General features: G+C 42.8%; 1 protein-coding gene across 8 annotated transcripts in view; it reads left to right on the top strand.

Annotated features, from left to right (window-relative positions):
- Ddhd1 (DDHD domain containing 1) overlaps nucleotides 1–14,456 on the top strand; it is a 69,208-nt gene extending 54,752 nt beyond the window's left edge. For 3 of the 8 annotated variants that reach the window (XM_021181797.1, XM_029468895.1, XM_029468900.1), the window contains 5 exons: nucleotides 1,891–2,040; nucleotides 4,319–4,571; nucleotides 5,470–5,661; nucleotides 8,047–8,130; nucleotides 11,542–12,481. In XM_021181797.1, coding sequence (XP_021037456.1) covers nucleotides 1,891–2,040; nucleotides 4,319–4,571; nucleotides 5,470–5,661; nucleotides 8,047–8,130; nucleotides 11,542–11,723 — 861 coding nt within the window. In that variant the 3' untranslated portion in view covers nucleotides 11,724–12,481. Of the gene's footprint in view, nucleotides 1–1,890; nucleotides 2,041–4,318; nucleotides 4,572–5,469; nucleotides 5,662–8,046; nucleotides 8,131–11,541 lie in introns of all 8 variants that reach the window. The other 5 variants (XM_021181800.1, XM_029468896.1, XM_029468898.1 and 2 more) reach the window with 3 other exon arrangements.
- Nucleotides 14,457–16,025: the final 1,569 nt, after the last annotated feature.

Below are 16,025 nucleotides of genomic sequence, written 5' to 3'. Positions count from 1 at the left end.
ATTCAGATCATACATATACACAATCAAAATGATTTTTAAATCTTGTAATTACTTAGCAGTCATAAATAAAGCGGTCTTTAACCTCCTGTCAGAGAACAGTACAGTCCTCTGCGCATGCGTCACACTGCAGTCATCATAAGCAGTTCTAAATGGAAGGAGCAACTTAACATGTTTATGGAGAGACTAGCCAATCAGAAAGCATTTTGCCCAGAATGTCATAACTTTCTCCTCTCGCCTATTTTTGGTATATTGGAGAGCTGGTGTGAGTGTGTGCATGTGTGTGAGTGTGTGCATGTGTCTATGTCCATGAGTGTGTATGTACCTGCACTTGAGTATGCAGGTTGTTTGCCCAACATTCATAACAGATCAGAGCACAAAGCCAGATGTCTTCCTCTATCTATTGCCTGCCTTATTGCCTTTAGATAGATTCTCTCATGCCGTTTTGACTGGGTGGCTGGCTTGTAGAGTTTCAGAATCCTGCTGCTTCCCCACAACCCTGGGGCTACAGGCATGCATAATCACACCCAGAGTTTGCTTTTTTACATGAATCAAGAAGATTCAAATATAGGTCCTTTGGCTTAAAGAATAAGTGCTCTTACCCACTGAGCTGATCTCTGCCCCTTGCCCTTCTTTTTATCTTCGGAAACAGAATCTTGCCACGTAGCCCAGGCTAATCTTGAAATTACTGTGTAGCCCAGGCAGGCTTCAAATACCCAGTCCTGCCTCAGTATCATGAGTGTTGGGATTATAGACATGAGGCACCTGTGTGGCTTGATTTTCTGTTCCTTCCAGCCCTTCTCTTCTCACTTTATAGACGAGCTGGATTATATCATCTGTGTCCCTGGTATTTGCAGTGCTTTTTGTTGGGCTGGGCACAGCTTGGTGGTAGCACATGCAAGGGCTCCAAGTTCAGGAACATAAAGGCACCATTTCAGAATATTCATTCAAAATAAATATTCATACATGTTTTTTCATTTAGAAGACATTCTGTGGTCTCTTTGGAAAACGTTACAGGTGTATAAAGTTTGAGGTTGACATGATGGGGTATTAAGATGAGAATCTGACCTGTAAGATGCCTTTTTATTCTGGTCCTTCTAGAGTTCCCCCTTCCTCCTGCTGACTAAATGTAGAACTGCCCATGTTCTGAGCCCACCCAGGCACATTCACAGTCTTGGCTTCACAGCCACGTCAGTGATGGATGGGGGCGAGAATGTAGCTGTGGGTGGGGAAAGATACAGTTCTATAACCTTGCTCTGACTGACTGTTCAGCCACATACTACAGAGATCTCAAACTTAAGATCAGAAATGAGATTTAGCTACAGCTTCCTCTGACGGGATCTGCAGTCCTGCAGACTCGAGTTGTTCTCACCCGTGTCCATCAGGAATGCTTCCATCCTCGCATGTTCCCGTTATCAGTGACACTGTGCTGCCCTACTGGGCATTGTCTCACCTCGTTTGTTTAAGAGAATTGATTTTTTTCCCCCAAAATCAGTAGTATCCCAATTTTTAGTTACATCCACACACTACTACCAGGTTAAGCCTCTCCAAGTATGGGTTAGGTCCTGTTCTTCTCTACCTAAGAAATAGATTAAGACTCTCTTCCTTAAACAGTCAGAGATCTGAGTGTTAGCATCCCAAGTAGATTTCTCTCCCACACCCAGTATTTCAGTCTTACCTATTTTCTCAAACATCATCCAGTACCTCTCTCTGCTTTAGTCCATGTGAGTGTCAGTCTTGACTGCCCTTCTCCCATCCCCCGCTGTAGAAATCCTCACTGCACCTCTGTAAAGCCTCAGAGTTGGAGGCAACATATAACATGTTATCCTCAGATTCCCTTGAAAATAACACTCCCATCATTTTGTGAATTTAGAATGGCTCTTTTCATTTTAGGTTGAAAATTTCTTCTGTATGGGATCTCCGCTAGCAGTTTTTTTGGCATTACGCGGCATCCGACCAGGAAATTCTGGAAGTCAAGACCACATTTTACCTAGAGAGATCTGTAACCGCTTACTAAATATTTTTCATCCTACGGACCCAGTGGTGAGTTTCAGCATTAGCATGGCTGCTCTGTGAGAAATCTTGCCAGGGACTGTGAATTAACAAGGGAATTTATTATCTGGCTCATTGGGAAAGGTTATATTTTAATATTTGCTCATTCAGCATTCATGAAATAAAATGTTAAGAGAGGATCTTTTATTGTCCTGGTAACATCTTATCGGGGACTGGAGAGAGGACGCAGTTGTTAAGAGCACTTGCTGTGCTTGCATAGGCCCTGGGTTTGGTCCCCGGCATCCCTATCACATGACTGTAAGTCCAACCTCAGTGGAGGCCCTGCATGCACATGGTACACATTCACATAAGCCAACCTCTGATTAAACAATACATTGTGAAAATAATATCCCTGGACAGCACTACAGGAGACAAACATCTGCTTTACGGACTTTAAGCAATTTTAATTTTGATGGCCTAGGAAGAGGTAAGTTGTACCTGCTTTCGAGGCTGGCAAGAAGAGAAGGTGGGAAAGGCGCTTGCCACCACGCCTGTCAACTGGAGATTACTCCCCAGCACCCACGTGATGAAAGAAGAAAAGCAGCTCCCAAAAGTTGACCTTTGTCATCCATGTGTTATAGTACACAAGCCCCAAAATAAATAAGACAATATAGTTAAAATGTCCTGTTTTAAGTAATGTTTTTCAAAAACATGCTATAAAATTGAGATGAGTCTGGCAGATTCTCTTAAACCAAAAACAAGAAAGGAGGTGAAGTCATGCATTTAGTTGAGTGAAAGTGTAAAGAACTCAAGTTTTTTTCAATTTTCTACTATATTTGTGTTTAAGTGTTTTTAAATGTAAACACTTGGAGATCTAATCCAGGTGTAAATAGCGAGAGCTGAGAGGACGTTTATAGACAAGACACAGGCTAGAGTACGGCTCAGTGGCGAAGTGCTTGCCTAGCTTGCAGGGGAGTGTGGTTCCATTCTCCACCACACAGAGTGAAGACGTTTGTGTACTTCGTTAGGGAGAATGGTTAGTACATCGCGCACATGTGTGCGCGCACACACACACACACACAGACAGTAAAAGGATTTTAAATATCTGAAGTTAGCTTTTATTTTACAAAGTCGTGTGTGTGTAAACTTACAGCCGCCTCTTGTAAGCGAAGCTCAGGCGCTGAAAGCACTGGGATGATAGCCTACATGTGTTAGAGGCTCAGATGCAGACTGCAGGCCTGGCAGTCGCCTCAGAGACTAGCATGGCTGTATGTTTTCCTCCAAGCATGAATTCTGTCTTCTTTGTGCATCTCACATTTAGCTTTTCTGTGTTTGGTTCTGGGATTTGAACCCAACTTCACATGTTCTGAGGGTGCATCCTGCCAGTCTGCTCTGCTTTTTCCTAATGCTTTCTTAATGCTTGTGCAGACCTGCCCTAGCCAGGGTTTACAGACCTGCTCTCTTCTTCCTATAAGAGAGCACCGAGATCTTTGTGACGTAATAAATGGCAGTGAATTGCTAACAGCAGTGAGAATCTGCACTATGGATTCTCAGGAAACACCACAACAAATGAGCGACTTGCTGGACAGCAACCTTTCCTTGGCTTTCAAGTTAGGCTCTTATTGGAGTCATGTGTTTGAAATCGAATATGATAGAAGATTGACCTTATTTACCTAGGTCTGGGCTGTCCTCCACTTCAGCTTTGTGAGTCTGACCTTATAACAAGACTCATTCTCTTTTTTTCTTTTTAAGATTTATTTATTTATTTTTATGTAGCTGTACAGATGGTTGTGAGCCTTCTTGTGGTTGTTGGGAATTGAATTTAGGACCTTTGCTCACTCCTGGGCAAAGATTTATTTATTATTATAAATAAGTACACTGTAGCTGTCTTCAGATGCACAAGAAGAAGGCATCAGATCTCATTACAGATGGTTGTGAGTCACCATGTGGTTGCTGGGATTTGAACTCAGGACTTTGAGAAGAGCAGTGAGTGTGCTCTTACCCACTGAGCCATCTCGCTAGCCCAACAAGACTCATTCTTGTTAGATCATATCAGAATACAGTGAAACAATCTTTTTCTATGAAAACAAATTAATAGACAAAGGTAACTCATTTTTTATTACTGTTCTTTTGTTTTTTTAATAATCTCACTATTAGGGACGTGTAATTACACAACCTCACATAGTAACAGTGAAAAATGTTTTTCAAATAACCATTTTTTTTAATTCTTTCTCTAAGATTTTTATTCAACAGCTTTAGAATAAACATTTTACTAAAATCCAGGAATTGTGAATTAAAGTCATATTTCTTTGCGTTCTTAAAAATCTAGGCCTACAGATTAGAACCGTTGATTTTGAAACACTACAGCAACATTTCTCCAGTCCAGATCCACTGGTACAACACTTCAAACCCTCTACCTTATGAGCATATGAAGCCAAATTTTCTCAACCCAGCAAAAGAACCTACCTCAGTTTCAGACAGTGAGAACATAGCAGCTATCCCAAGCCCTGTGACCTCCCCCGTCTTATCTCGGCGCCACTATGGAGAATCTATAACTAACATTGGCAAAGCAAGCATATTGGGTAATTCTCTCATTTCTTACCTATGAATGTAAGTACTTTATGTGTAAGTATTAAATTGGTTGGAAATGCACTGTTAAAAATCTTCCACCTGTCCATCTCCTGAATTAGCTTCTTTGCTGACTGAAGCAGGTGCTCTGACTAGATCCTCTGATTAGATTGAAGAAAGGACTGGGCATTCTGCTGCTCCTTATAATCTTGGCTCTGTGACTTGCTGAGGGAGCCTTTAAAATACTGTTGTTTTTATTGCTCTTGTGCATTCTGGGGGCATCAAGGACTCTGATGTCTTCTCAAAGTGAAGTTGTTTAGTCCTTTCGCTTCCTAAGGCAAGAGGGAGATTTCATCTCTCCTCGAGTAACTTCCTGTGCCAGCATAGAAATTGGGTATTTCAATTGCATAGCACTTGAATGTGTCCTTTGTTTCTGACTGTCCTTTATGTAAGTGCCACAAGATGGCACTCTAAGTAGGTCTTGGCTACCAAACTTTCTTGCTATTTGACATCATGTGTAAAGGTTACTAATGGCATTATAATATAATAGCATACATTTAGTAAGACATATTCCTATTAATAGGTAGATACCCCATGTCAACTGCATGGGTCTCTTGTTAGAAATTTTAATCTTGCCATAAACCTTTGTAACAATGAATATTTGAATAACGCCTGGGTTGCTTTGGCTATATATTCCTGTATCTGTATTCCTAGAATTTATACTTTACTTCTTTTAAACATCATTCTTATTTAGAAACCTATAGTAGAAATTGGAATATTTTTAGGTCCCCACCCTGGGAAAGAATGAGTAGGGCTGAGTCCCTCAGCCAGTCGGCTGTAATTGCAGGTGCTGCTCCCCAGGGTGCTATGAGCTGAGTCAGCGGAGTGACTGCCCTATTCTGTGACATGCAGGGGCTGCTAGCATTGGAAAGGGCCTTGGAGGAATGTTGTTCTCAAGATTTGGACGTTCTTCAACATCACAGCCGTCTGAGCCATCTAAAGACTCACTGGAAGATGATAAGAAGCCTTCAGCTTCACCCTCTACCACCACCGTGGCAACGCAGACCCTGCCGCACAGTGGCTCCGGCTTCCTCGACTCCGCATGTCAGTCTTACAGTTTTATCCTTGAGCTTTTGTGGCTTTATCTCTTCTGATGGGCGGGTGGGGAGGGCTGGGGCGAGCAGGACTAGTAGTGGTCCCACTCAAGTCTGAAGTCGTTAAAAGGAAAGGTAATGTGAATTTTAAGAATATTTTCTAGGCAAGTGTAGTTTTAGTGTCTGCGTTGACAAGTTGCTAGATTATAACCAGGACTCTCTGGCACGAGAGTCTAAATTATCAAGTACAAGACAAGTCTCTGGGGTAGGCAACCCTAGCTTGTACAAAGTACATTTTTATTAATACGGTCACCAAGGTTTAAGTTTCCAGTCACTCTAGATGTGTCCTCTGTCTGACACACTGCTCTGTCCTGCAGCTAACCACACACTCCTAGGCAGCTTTCTGAGCCCTCCAAGGCTGAGGCATTCTCTTGGGCCCCACTGTGTATCTTCTGTTCCTGCCCTGTTACCAGTAGACAGTAGGGAGATCTGTGAGTAGGTACATGAAGCATTAAGGTGGATCTTTTGTTTTCCAGTAGACTTAAGACTTTTTAATCTGGCATAACTGTAAAGCACTGGTCTATCGGTGAACTTAAAATGTCAGGTAATAGCACTGACACTTTGTGTCTTCCCATCGATGATAAGGAGAGACTAACTCTGACGCAGCCGCTTCCTTTCTGAAGCTAGCAAGCGGGAATGGACTTCTCCAGTCCTTTTAACAGACTCCACCGCAGCTACTGGGACCACTGTGTTCTTAACTGTGTCTGCCACCCTGAATTCTGAAACAACCATCAACCAGAACAGGTCTGGGTGGCACCCAAGAGGCTGCCCCACTCCTCCACACACAGTCCACTCCGGGTAACTAGGCAGCAGGGCTAGGCGTTCTTATGTGGGCCAACAGCATCTGTCAGTCCTTTCCAGTGCTAAAAAATGTGTTTGCAAGTCATTAGGGCCATGTGTAAACAATTCTTTTTAGATGTTGATATTTGTATAAAGCTCATTTTTCTTCTGAGTTCTTACACTGTTTTTTTTTACTTCTTTTTAGTTAGAAACATGATTGTAAATGTATAAACTTTAGTGGCATGCAGAAATCAAAATAGTTAACTTCTGAAAACAATTATTTTGGAGGAATTTTGTAAGGTGGCACTAAGAAGTTACAGTTCTTCATGGTCCTGTCAGTGCATAGCAGTGATGCTGGTGAATGGGAGGGTGCACACTGGGGACAGACACTCCCAGGAACAGTTGAAGCCCCCAGAAGGAGTGAACACATACAGTGTCTGAGAAAAGAAAACCCCGGTCCGTTCTGTATGTTGCTACAAATGTAAAGGTCCCTCCCTCCCTCCCTCCGCAGTGGGAGCTCAGCTGAACAGAAATCACCACACAGGTCCTCAGAGCCAGACCCAGTGTGTGCTGCGCATGCAGCCTGGGCTCCTGCTGGGCTCCGCCCCAGCCGTGCTGGTCATGCCTGCATGTAAATGCTTTGCCAGTCTTCTTGTTAAATTTCACCTGTAGTCTCGACAACATCTGAGATATCTATGAATCTGTTTCATATAGTCAGCTCTAAAGAGATAGACTGTTAGAGTCAGACCCTGACAGTGCGAGTCTATCTTCAGTCTGGATTCTGTCCGTCTGGGTCTGGATTCCTGATTCTTAGACTTGCCTCAGTGGAGTTTCCTTCTGTGTAATCCTGACTCCTATGCCATAACTGCTGACTTGCAATCCTGAAACTCTCTCTTTCTTAAATCTTTGTGGACCCTGGCTGTTGTGATGAGGTTCTTGGACCTCCTTCCTCCTCCCCTCCTCACACTGAGGGCCTCGGCTTTCTGGATAGCCTTCATCTGACGCCACTGTCTTTGAGTCTCATTGTCTGAGGGTAAGGAGGACACAGACTGAATCCATGCTCAACCCTGTTTTCTCTGTGAAGAGTAAGTCCTGTCAGGTGTCCTTTATTTTCATCGATTTGATACATCTTACACAGCTATCCTTAATTTCTTCTGAAAAGACAAGGCTTATCTTAAAGCATTTTATGGTTTCATTTCTTGTGTTCCTGCCAGATTTTTTTTTTTTTTAGTTTGGGTTAGGGGGGAGGGTTAATTGGTTGTTTTTTGTTTGGTTTGGTTTTTGCCCTCTAGGTTACAACGTGAATTAGCACTAAGTTTGAGGAGTATCTGAGCTATTAACAGATTCTGACATTACACTTGAGAATTGAACTGTGTTCATATTTTCCATGAAGGAGCTCTTGACAGAAGCCTAGAGGTGCACTCCTCTTGTGGGCTAGGCTTAATCAGCCTATTTGGAATGTGGCTCTATTTGGAATTGGCCACTGCAACACTGAAGGCCATTTGTAACTATCAGCCTTGCCTTTACACAGCGTATTGTTTGTTTTTCTTCACAGATTTCAGACTTCAAGAATCGTTCTTTTATCTCCCACAACTTCTTTTTCCGGAAAATGTAATGCAGAGTAAAGATGATAGCCTCGGTATGGTATATGTCAGGAGTGGCACTCAGCACCCTGAAATGCTCTCCTTAGAGGTCCACTCAGTGAGAAATGGGATCAGCTCTCTGCGAGCTGCTTCAGTGCTACCACAGCAGACTATGTGTGTGTTCTTGTCTTCAATGGTAGAGTTCATGCCCACTTCAGATGCTAAAAAATACAGACTCCTACCAAAGAGGGACTTGAGAGAAGAGAGCGCATTAGGCCTGTGTCTGTCTTCTATATTGGCCTCAGGCCTCAGGCTCACTGTTCTTTCCATGTCTACTTAGCATACAGTTCCCTGCCACAGAGAACCGCATCACTTGTACTGGTGATACCTAACATCACCTGGACTGGGGTCTGCCCTAGCTGACAGCTCATTCCACAATGCTCAATGTCCTTCATGGGGTGGCCGGGGGGGGGGGATTTATTTTTAAATGTAGTGATACTGGTGCAAAGCTATTCCCAGTCTTCCTTTCCAACATATCCTGAATATCACCAAGGACTAACCTTAACAATTTAAAATTACTTTTCCTACTAACTTCTTATTTCTTCTAAATTTTCTATATTTTCTCTTTCGTGTTTTTCTTATTAATAGTGAATTCTATCTTTGATGTTAAAAAATGTGTTCAGGGTTTTCTTTGTAATTTTACCCACCTTTAAATTTTTGTGCATCTTTTTCAGTTATCAAAAAAGATTACTTTGTATAGTTCCTAAACAGTGGTTGAGTATAACAAGCTGGCTCCTTTTTTGCCTCCAGAGCAAGAGTTTATAGTAACCAATCTCAGTGAATTCCCCTCAAGAAATTATCTTATATAAGGTTCTCTCCAACTGGTAGTCATATAGACAAACAATTCCACTAAAATAACTCGTAGTAAGCTAGAGAAACAGCTTAGCCAGTAAAATGTTTATAAGAGAGCCTGAGTTCAAACCTCAAAGCTTACTTTTTAAAAAGCTGGGCACTGCAGTACACAGCTGTAATGTCATTGGGGTGGGGAAGTGGGACTGAATCCCTGGGCCTCTCTGGCCAGGCTGGCTTAGCCAATGAGATACACTCTCCAACCAAGGGACAGCCCTGAAGGACTGTCTCCCAGAGCTGTGGTGCGGCCTGAGCATACTCGTGCATCTTTGTTAAGGCACGGCTGCCTTTGTTTTGTTTTTTAACAGATTTTACATTTAGGTATCTGAAGCATAGAAAAAGAAAGAAAGAAAGAAAGAAAGAAAGAAAGAAAGAAAGAAAGAAAGAAAGAAAGAAAGAAAGAAAGGTGGTTTTATTTCCTCCTTCCCCCATGATCCCAGAGGACTAGAGAGAGGAGGAGAGCCCATCCCCTCTGCAGTCCCAGCAAGTCTGGGTGTGATAATGCCAGGCAACTGGTACAAGTCCATCAGAGCCTGCTTTGACAGTGGAACTCAGTGGTGCTGCCGTGTAAACCTCTCCCATAGAGATCCTGTGAGCCACATGAAGAGAGGACGGGACACAAGCCCACTCCACTCACTACTGACCTTCCTTCCTTCATTCCTTCCTTCCTTCCTTCAGAGCCAGCAAGACGTGAGGCGGCTGCACTGCGGGCCCAGAGGACGTTGGCTGGGGAAAGCTGGCTACCCTAGCACAGGTGGAGCCAGTCTAGGTAGCAGCTAGTGTCCCCAGAGGTGACAGGCATGACAAGCAGTCTTTTAGGACAGTCATAGCTTGTTAACAACAAATTTCAGGACCTTAAAGTCAAAGTGGAGCCAAATAAATCTTGTGTCCAGAAAGTGTGTCTTTGACTTTAGAACAGTTTGTGCTGGAGAGTCTGGACTAGAACAGTAGATGCCGCAGTCAGCGTTGCAATGTGAATCCTCTGGTCATGTGCCTGCCTCTTCTCTTTCCTGTACCCTGCTTCATCTTGACTCTACTTCATCATCTTTGAGACTTCAGTTTTCTCATCTACATATCTGGTCTTTGTGGGTGGCTGTGCCTACAGATCTCATGTGAAGGCCCATGGTGTACAAAAATAAGGGGTTAGGGCATTCTACCTAAATGCACATGGATTTCAGCAATGTCTGACTTACTATGGATCATTTTAATTAAGTGAAAACTTTAGAGTTAAAAGGACTTTGTAAAAGGTGCTGTGTCGGTGTTCTATCCAGATGTTCCAGAGCCTTGACATTCTATCTTCTATGTGCCTTCCCTAAGCAGATGCATAGATACCTTCACAAACCAGAAAGGCAGAGCCCAGAGGGAACTACTCTGTGTATATTTCAAACTCTCAGATGCTACTACCGCAAAACAAGCCCTGTATATAATTAGCATTGACAACGCATTTATTTAGAATTATTTTCTAGAGTAGTACTATTATGTATAACTGCCACTTTTTACTTTAGACATCTTTGACAGTGATCAAACATATATTAATCAGTGTCTAGTAGTGACATGAGATAGGTCTTGTGGAATATCATTATGGCTCATGGACAGTTTTAAGAGACCCTGAGTACCATAATGCCATCTTAAAAAGATTATGTACTGTATTTGTGTATGCAAGTAAACTCCATATGTAGAGGACAACCTTGCGGAGTTAGTTCTCTCACTCAACCTTTATATGGGTTCCAGGAATCAAAGTTAGGTCGCTAGGCCTCTGCCATACCACCTGGCCCTCAGACCGTCCTTTCCCAAGAGTGTCATTTCTGAGGGTCTGTTACATTTACCCGTTGAGATTTGACGAGAGCCTCAAGCTGTTCATTTCTCTCCAATATTGCAAGGACTTTTTATAGGTTTTGGAAAGGCTTTAGTGGGTTCACAGGATTGTTGAGGGCATCTAATTATAGGTAAAGCCCTTTCCCCCCACAGTTCTTCCCCCAGGTTAACTTTTCCAGCTACACAGTGAATTCTTTTGAGTTCTTCAATGTCCCGGGCACAGGCTAGTGCCCACTTAATAAATGCAAACTTGGGGAGGGGGTGTCTTTAAGGGATTCAGCCTTATGGGGAGAAGAACGCTGTTGAGCTGCGAAGTAATAATAATAGTGATAATAATAAAATTTGGTTGTTGTGAAACATATATATCCTCATGTATTCTTTAGGGCCTCCCTAACTGAGGAGACATATACCCACTTCCCCAGGAATATAGGAAATTCTTCAAGGAAGGCAGATAAGAAATAGTCATCTAAGACTTAAATTGAGCCTCCTTTTTTTAAACTCTGAAAATATGCCAAGATAGCAAGCAAATGTATTTGATTTTCTTTCTTTATTATTCTTTGCTGACGTGCACTAAGGGACAGACTTCAGAGTAGATCCCTGGCTGCTTTGACTTTCCTACTGCCCCAAAAACTTAGAGTGACGAATGTGGCAGCCTAAGTCACTTCCCTTGGCTAGACTCTTCTCCACTGTCTCCGGCCTGCATTAAACGCGTGGTAACCATCACTTCCCTCCTGTCTTTACAGTGGAACTGGAGCACAGGATCGACTTTGAACTCAGAGAAGGCCTCGTGGAGAGCCGCTATTGGTCAGCCGTCACGTCGCACACTGCCTATTGGTCATCCTTGGATGTCGCTCTTTTTCTTTTAACATTCATGTACAAACACGAGCATGATAACGAGGCAAAGCCCAGCCTAGATTCACTCTGAACTCTTGAAGGACATGAATGCCCAAAACTTTTCTGTTAAAAAATGTGTCAAGATACAGAGATTTCAAGGTTCCAGTTTTGTTAAGGGCAAGAACTATTTTAATTTAAAAGCACTTTATTTTATTTTTTAAAAGAGAAAAAAACCACATGTTCGTTCTAAAGGAGTTATGTATGTTTCTGTCGTTTTGATTCTGTCTGGCAGAGCCCTGCAAAGAATCACCAGAGTAGAAGTGTGGTGGGCTTAGGAGAACTGCATGAAGGCAACCATCACGTGATAGTCCAGGTCTCCTGAGGAGCCTAATGTAGCGTATTAACCAAAAGGTATCACAGCACTAACATGCCCTAAGTCCAGTACACTCTGCATAGACTACAAGGTGGCATCATGGGGTCTTGATTCTGTGAAGACTTCCGTGTCCGCAGTTCCTTTGAAAGAAGAGTATAACAAATTTTAAATGTTCTAAATTTAACTTGTTTTTAAAAACTAATGCTAAAAAGCAATATTTGAACTACTGCACTTATAATTTATAATCCCTACTTATTTCAGCATATGAAACATTTTTAATGTTTCTTTTAAGCCACACTTATTTTGTATCATGTTGAGGCCCCTTTTTCTCAAAACTCCATCTTTGTAAATGAGTAGATGATCCTGTGATATACTTTCAGGGTTTTTTTTGTTTTGATTTGGTTTTTTGTTTTTGTTTTTTTGTTGTTTTATTTTTGTTTTCTTTTTTTTTTCATTAAAAACATGGTTTCACACAGCACTAGTTCAATTATTTTTTTAATTTTTTTATTATGTCACATATACTTCAGAGAAAGTTAAATGTTTTCAGCACAGAGACTCCACATTTGTATGTATTGCATTAGCTGTATTAGAAAATTAAGAAACAGCTTTGGGCTAGAGAATATGATAACTTGAAATATATAACTGTCTGTGTGCCAAACAGCTAACACATGTGTGGGAGCAGGATGCCGCTAGCATTTACTGTGTATAGTGCTAACCAGAGCATGGTGACTCGGACACAGAAAATGGATGGACGCTGAGGTACTGGGGGGGGTCTGGGCTGTAGATATTTTCCACCATGCTTTTCATCTGTGATGTGCATCCAGCAATCCGTGTATATGCTTCCTGAGGTAAGTGTGCACGTTACCATGTGTTACCATGTCACATGTTCATACACTGAGGCACCAGTTTCTCAAGTGCCTTGCATTAGATCACACAGCAAATGGAGAGAGTGTGGCTTAAAGCCAGACCATATTCTTTCCTGTGCTGTTTAATGGTGTCACTCACCAATGACCTTGAGAAGCCTGCAGATGTTAGTAGGTTAGAAGATGGCCATAAAGCCCAGTGTTACCTAGCAGATACAGTCAAGATTCTTATACTCAGAAGAGGAGTTAACATCAAAGGAACAGTAGCCAATCCTGCTGTAGCCAACACTCGCATCTGGTGGCTCTCCCTAGGTTCACTCAAGGTGCTGTCTTTCTTGTGTGTGAGGAACTTGGTAGCTTCTGGCGGTCACTGTCAGCTGGGAGCAGAGCTGGTCAGCCCACGTGTCCCTTGCTCTTTTCTCTGTAGGGTGGCAGAGCCTGTGACTTTTTTGTGGGTGTTACTCCTTGTCCTCGCTGTTGCCTGCTCCTCAGCCGTCATTGAATTTGTGCAATAGACAGCACTTCTTTCTAGGGCTTAAGAAATCCAAGGCTGTGTGGCTCACTGAAAACCTTTGTTCTACAGCTGAATCTTAGCCATGCTAAAGCATCCTCTTTGAGTTTAGAGGTTCCTGTCAACTCAGGTCAGCTTCAGGGCCTATTTATTAGCAGGTCTCATCTAACTCTCAGGAAAATTAAGCCCGTGTCATATGGCTGTCATTAAAGGTAGTTGAGAATATGTTGTTGAATATCAACTGAAAGGAGAAGTTTGCCCTGCAAGCAAAGGAGTGTGCCCACTTTCTTTCCTCACACCGCAAAGTCGGATTTCACTGCTTGCGTTTTTGTCGGCTCTTGGGAAGAGCAGCGTTCAAACCACTCTGTCAATGAGAAGCAGATGTTCTGCACCTCTGGACAGCTGCTTTCAGTTCATGTTCTCATCAATACCAGTGGCAGTTTTGGTCATAGAGCTCTTGTCTCCCCGTCTCTGCATGTAATCATGGGATGTGCTTGTATACACTAAAGTAATATACAGAGTATGTGTAATTTTGATGATTTAGAAGCTAAGTCAGTTACCAAGTAACAGTTGGCGATTTTATTCCAGCAAGTACTGAATCGACCCCCAAAAGTCCTGATTTTGATACTATTAAAATTCTATCCTCTCCCTGTGTTCATGCTGAGTCTCTTGAGTACTGATCACACAAACTTTAACCCAGTTAGGTTGGATAAAGAGACTATTTGGAGCTAAGTCTTAGTATTCCTTTAACATTGGCCTTTCTGAAGCTTTTTACTCCTAACTTTTTCAGCAGTGATTGCCCTTTTTGGTACACTTTTCTCATAATCCAGTATAACTATTATAGGACATAATTACAAAATAATACTGACTTTCTAAGCCTTGAGAATCTTAGTCTTTATGCCAGAAAGTTAGCTTTTGTGCTTACTGCAAAGATCTCAGACCCAAAAACTCTCATCAGCCTCTTTCTCCGCGCTGTGGTCTCCCTTACTTGTAAAGCATTTACCACCATTACCACCACTAGCAAATGGGGCATGGTGCTATGCACCTGTAATGCCAGCACATGGGAAGCCAAGGTGGAAGAGTTGCTAAGAGCTTGAGGTTATCCCTGGGCTTAAGGCTGCTTTGAGCAGTAGAGTTAGAACTCAACACATGAAATATATTGGATTTAATACCCACCAGCATATGAACCTGGAATACACCTGTAGTCCCAGCCCTTGGGAGGTTACATAGTGAGTTTGAAGCAAGCCTTATGTGGTAGTGTGCGACACATACATGAGTAGACAGCTAGGAAAGAAATCATGGGACATGTGTGGCTCAGTGGTTAAAGACAGCCAAGCCCAATGGCCTGAGTTCAATTCCCAGAACCCCACATGGTAGAAGGAGAGCTCTGACTCCTGTGGACTGCCCTCGGTCCCCTACACACTGCCATAGTATGCACCCGCCCTCACACGTAGAAAGCACACTTAGAGTGAGTTGCAGTGTCAGCAACTGCGACACTATCCTTCCAGCAGTGGCCCCTGAACCCCTCCAAGTGGAGTCAGACCAAACTGGTTTTTTTTTTGTTTGTTTTGTTTTTCGAGACAGGGTTTCTCTGTATAGCCCTGGCTGTCCTGGAACTCACTTTGTAGACCAGGCTGGCCTNGAACTCAGAAATCCGCCTGCCTCTGCCTCCCAAGTGCTGGGACCAAAGGCATGTGCCACCACGCCCGGCCAAACTGGTTTAATCAGCAGACCTGTCAAACAAAGATGAGTAGTTGACCATCCTCGTCGGTTACTGTTTCCTTGGATTCTAATGAACAAAGCATCTAAGACTTTGAGAAAGTGACCAGAAATCTTTACAATGTTTTTGAATCTTACACTAGTTACGGAAACAGGCCAAGATCTATGAGGAATCAGTGGCCAAGGCAGAGCTGAACAGATAATGTACCAATAGTGTCTAGAAAAAAAGAAACTACCAAACCGAGTGTGGACCGCTGTAGTCTGTTTATTCTCCTTTCTCACCCCTACCCCGCTGCTACCCAGGCCCCAGGCTTCTGCCAAGAGCTGGTTGCTCAGGCTGAATCTGAACCATGAAGCTTAAGTCACTCCTTACCCCTATGGTGCTGGCGACTGCTAAATGGACACGGCCCTGAGGGAAACTTAGCCCTGCAGTGGTAGTGACCTGAGATATGCTCTTTCTCTTGGTCTTCAGTGAATATTTCCAAAGAACCCTCAAATTGTGTAGATTCTGTATTTTTTTTAGATTTATTTTATATTTACAGGTATTATTACCTGCATATCCAAAATCACATGTATGCCCGGTGCCAACAGATCAGAAGAGGGGGCTGGTTTCCCTGGAACTGGAGTTACAGGTGGTGTGAGCCACCATGTAAGGGCACCCAGTGCTTTGCCATCTCCCCAACCCTGAAACTGTATTGCATTTATAGAGTCCTCTGGTCCAACCCTGTTTTAGTTTCACATAGCAGTAAAGGTCATGGAAATAGAGGCTCCAGGCTTAACAGGGAACTGACTTCACAGTGACTGGGGACATAGTGGGGTCTCCAAGGGAAGGCTGATCAAGTTTGAAAGCCAGAGCAGTAGTTTTACCAAGCATAGTCTGCAGATATTAATAGGTCATGCCAGAAAATAAGTGAGATGTGGCAAATT

This window comes from Mus caroli, chromosome 14 (genome assembly GCF_900094665.2).
Source record: "Mus caroli chromosome 14, CAROLI_EIJ_v1.1, whole genome shotgun sequence".
NCBI lineage: Eukaryota > Metazoa > Chordata > Mammalia > Rodentia > Muridae > Mus > Mus caroli.
The sequence above is the reverse complement of the archived record's forward strand: the minus strand, read 5'-3'. Positions and strand labels throughout refer to the sequence as shown.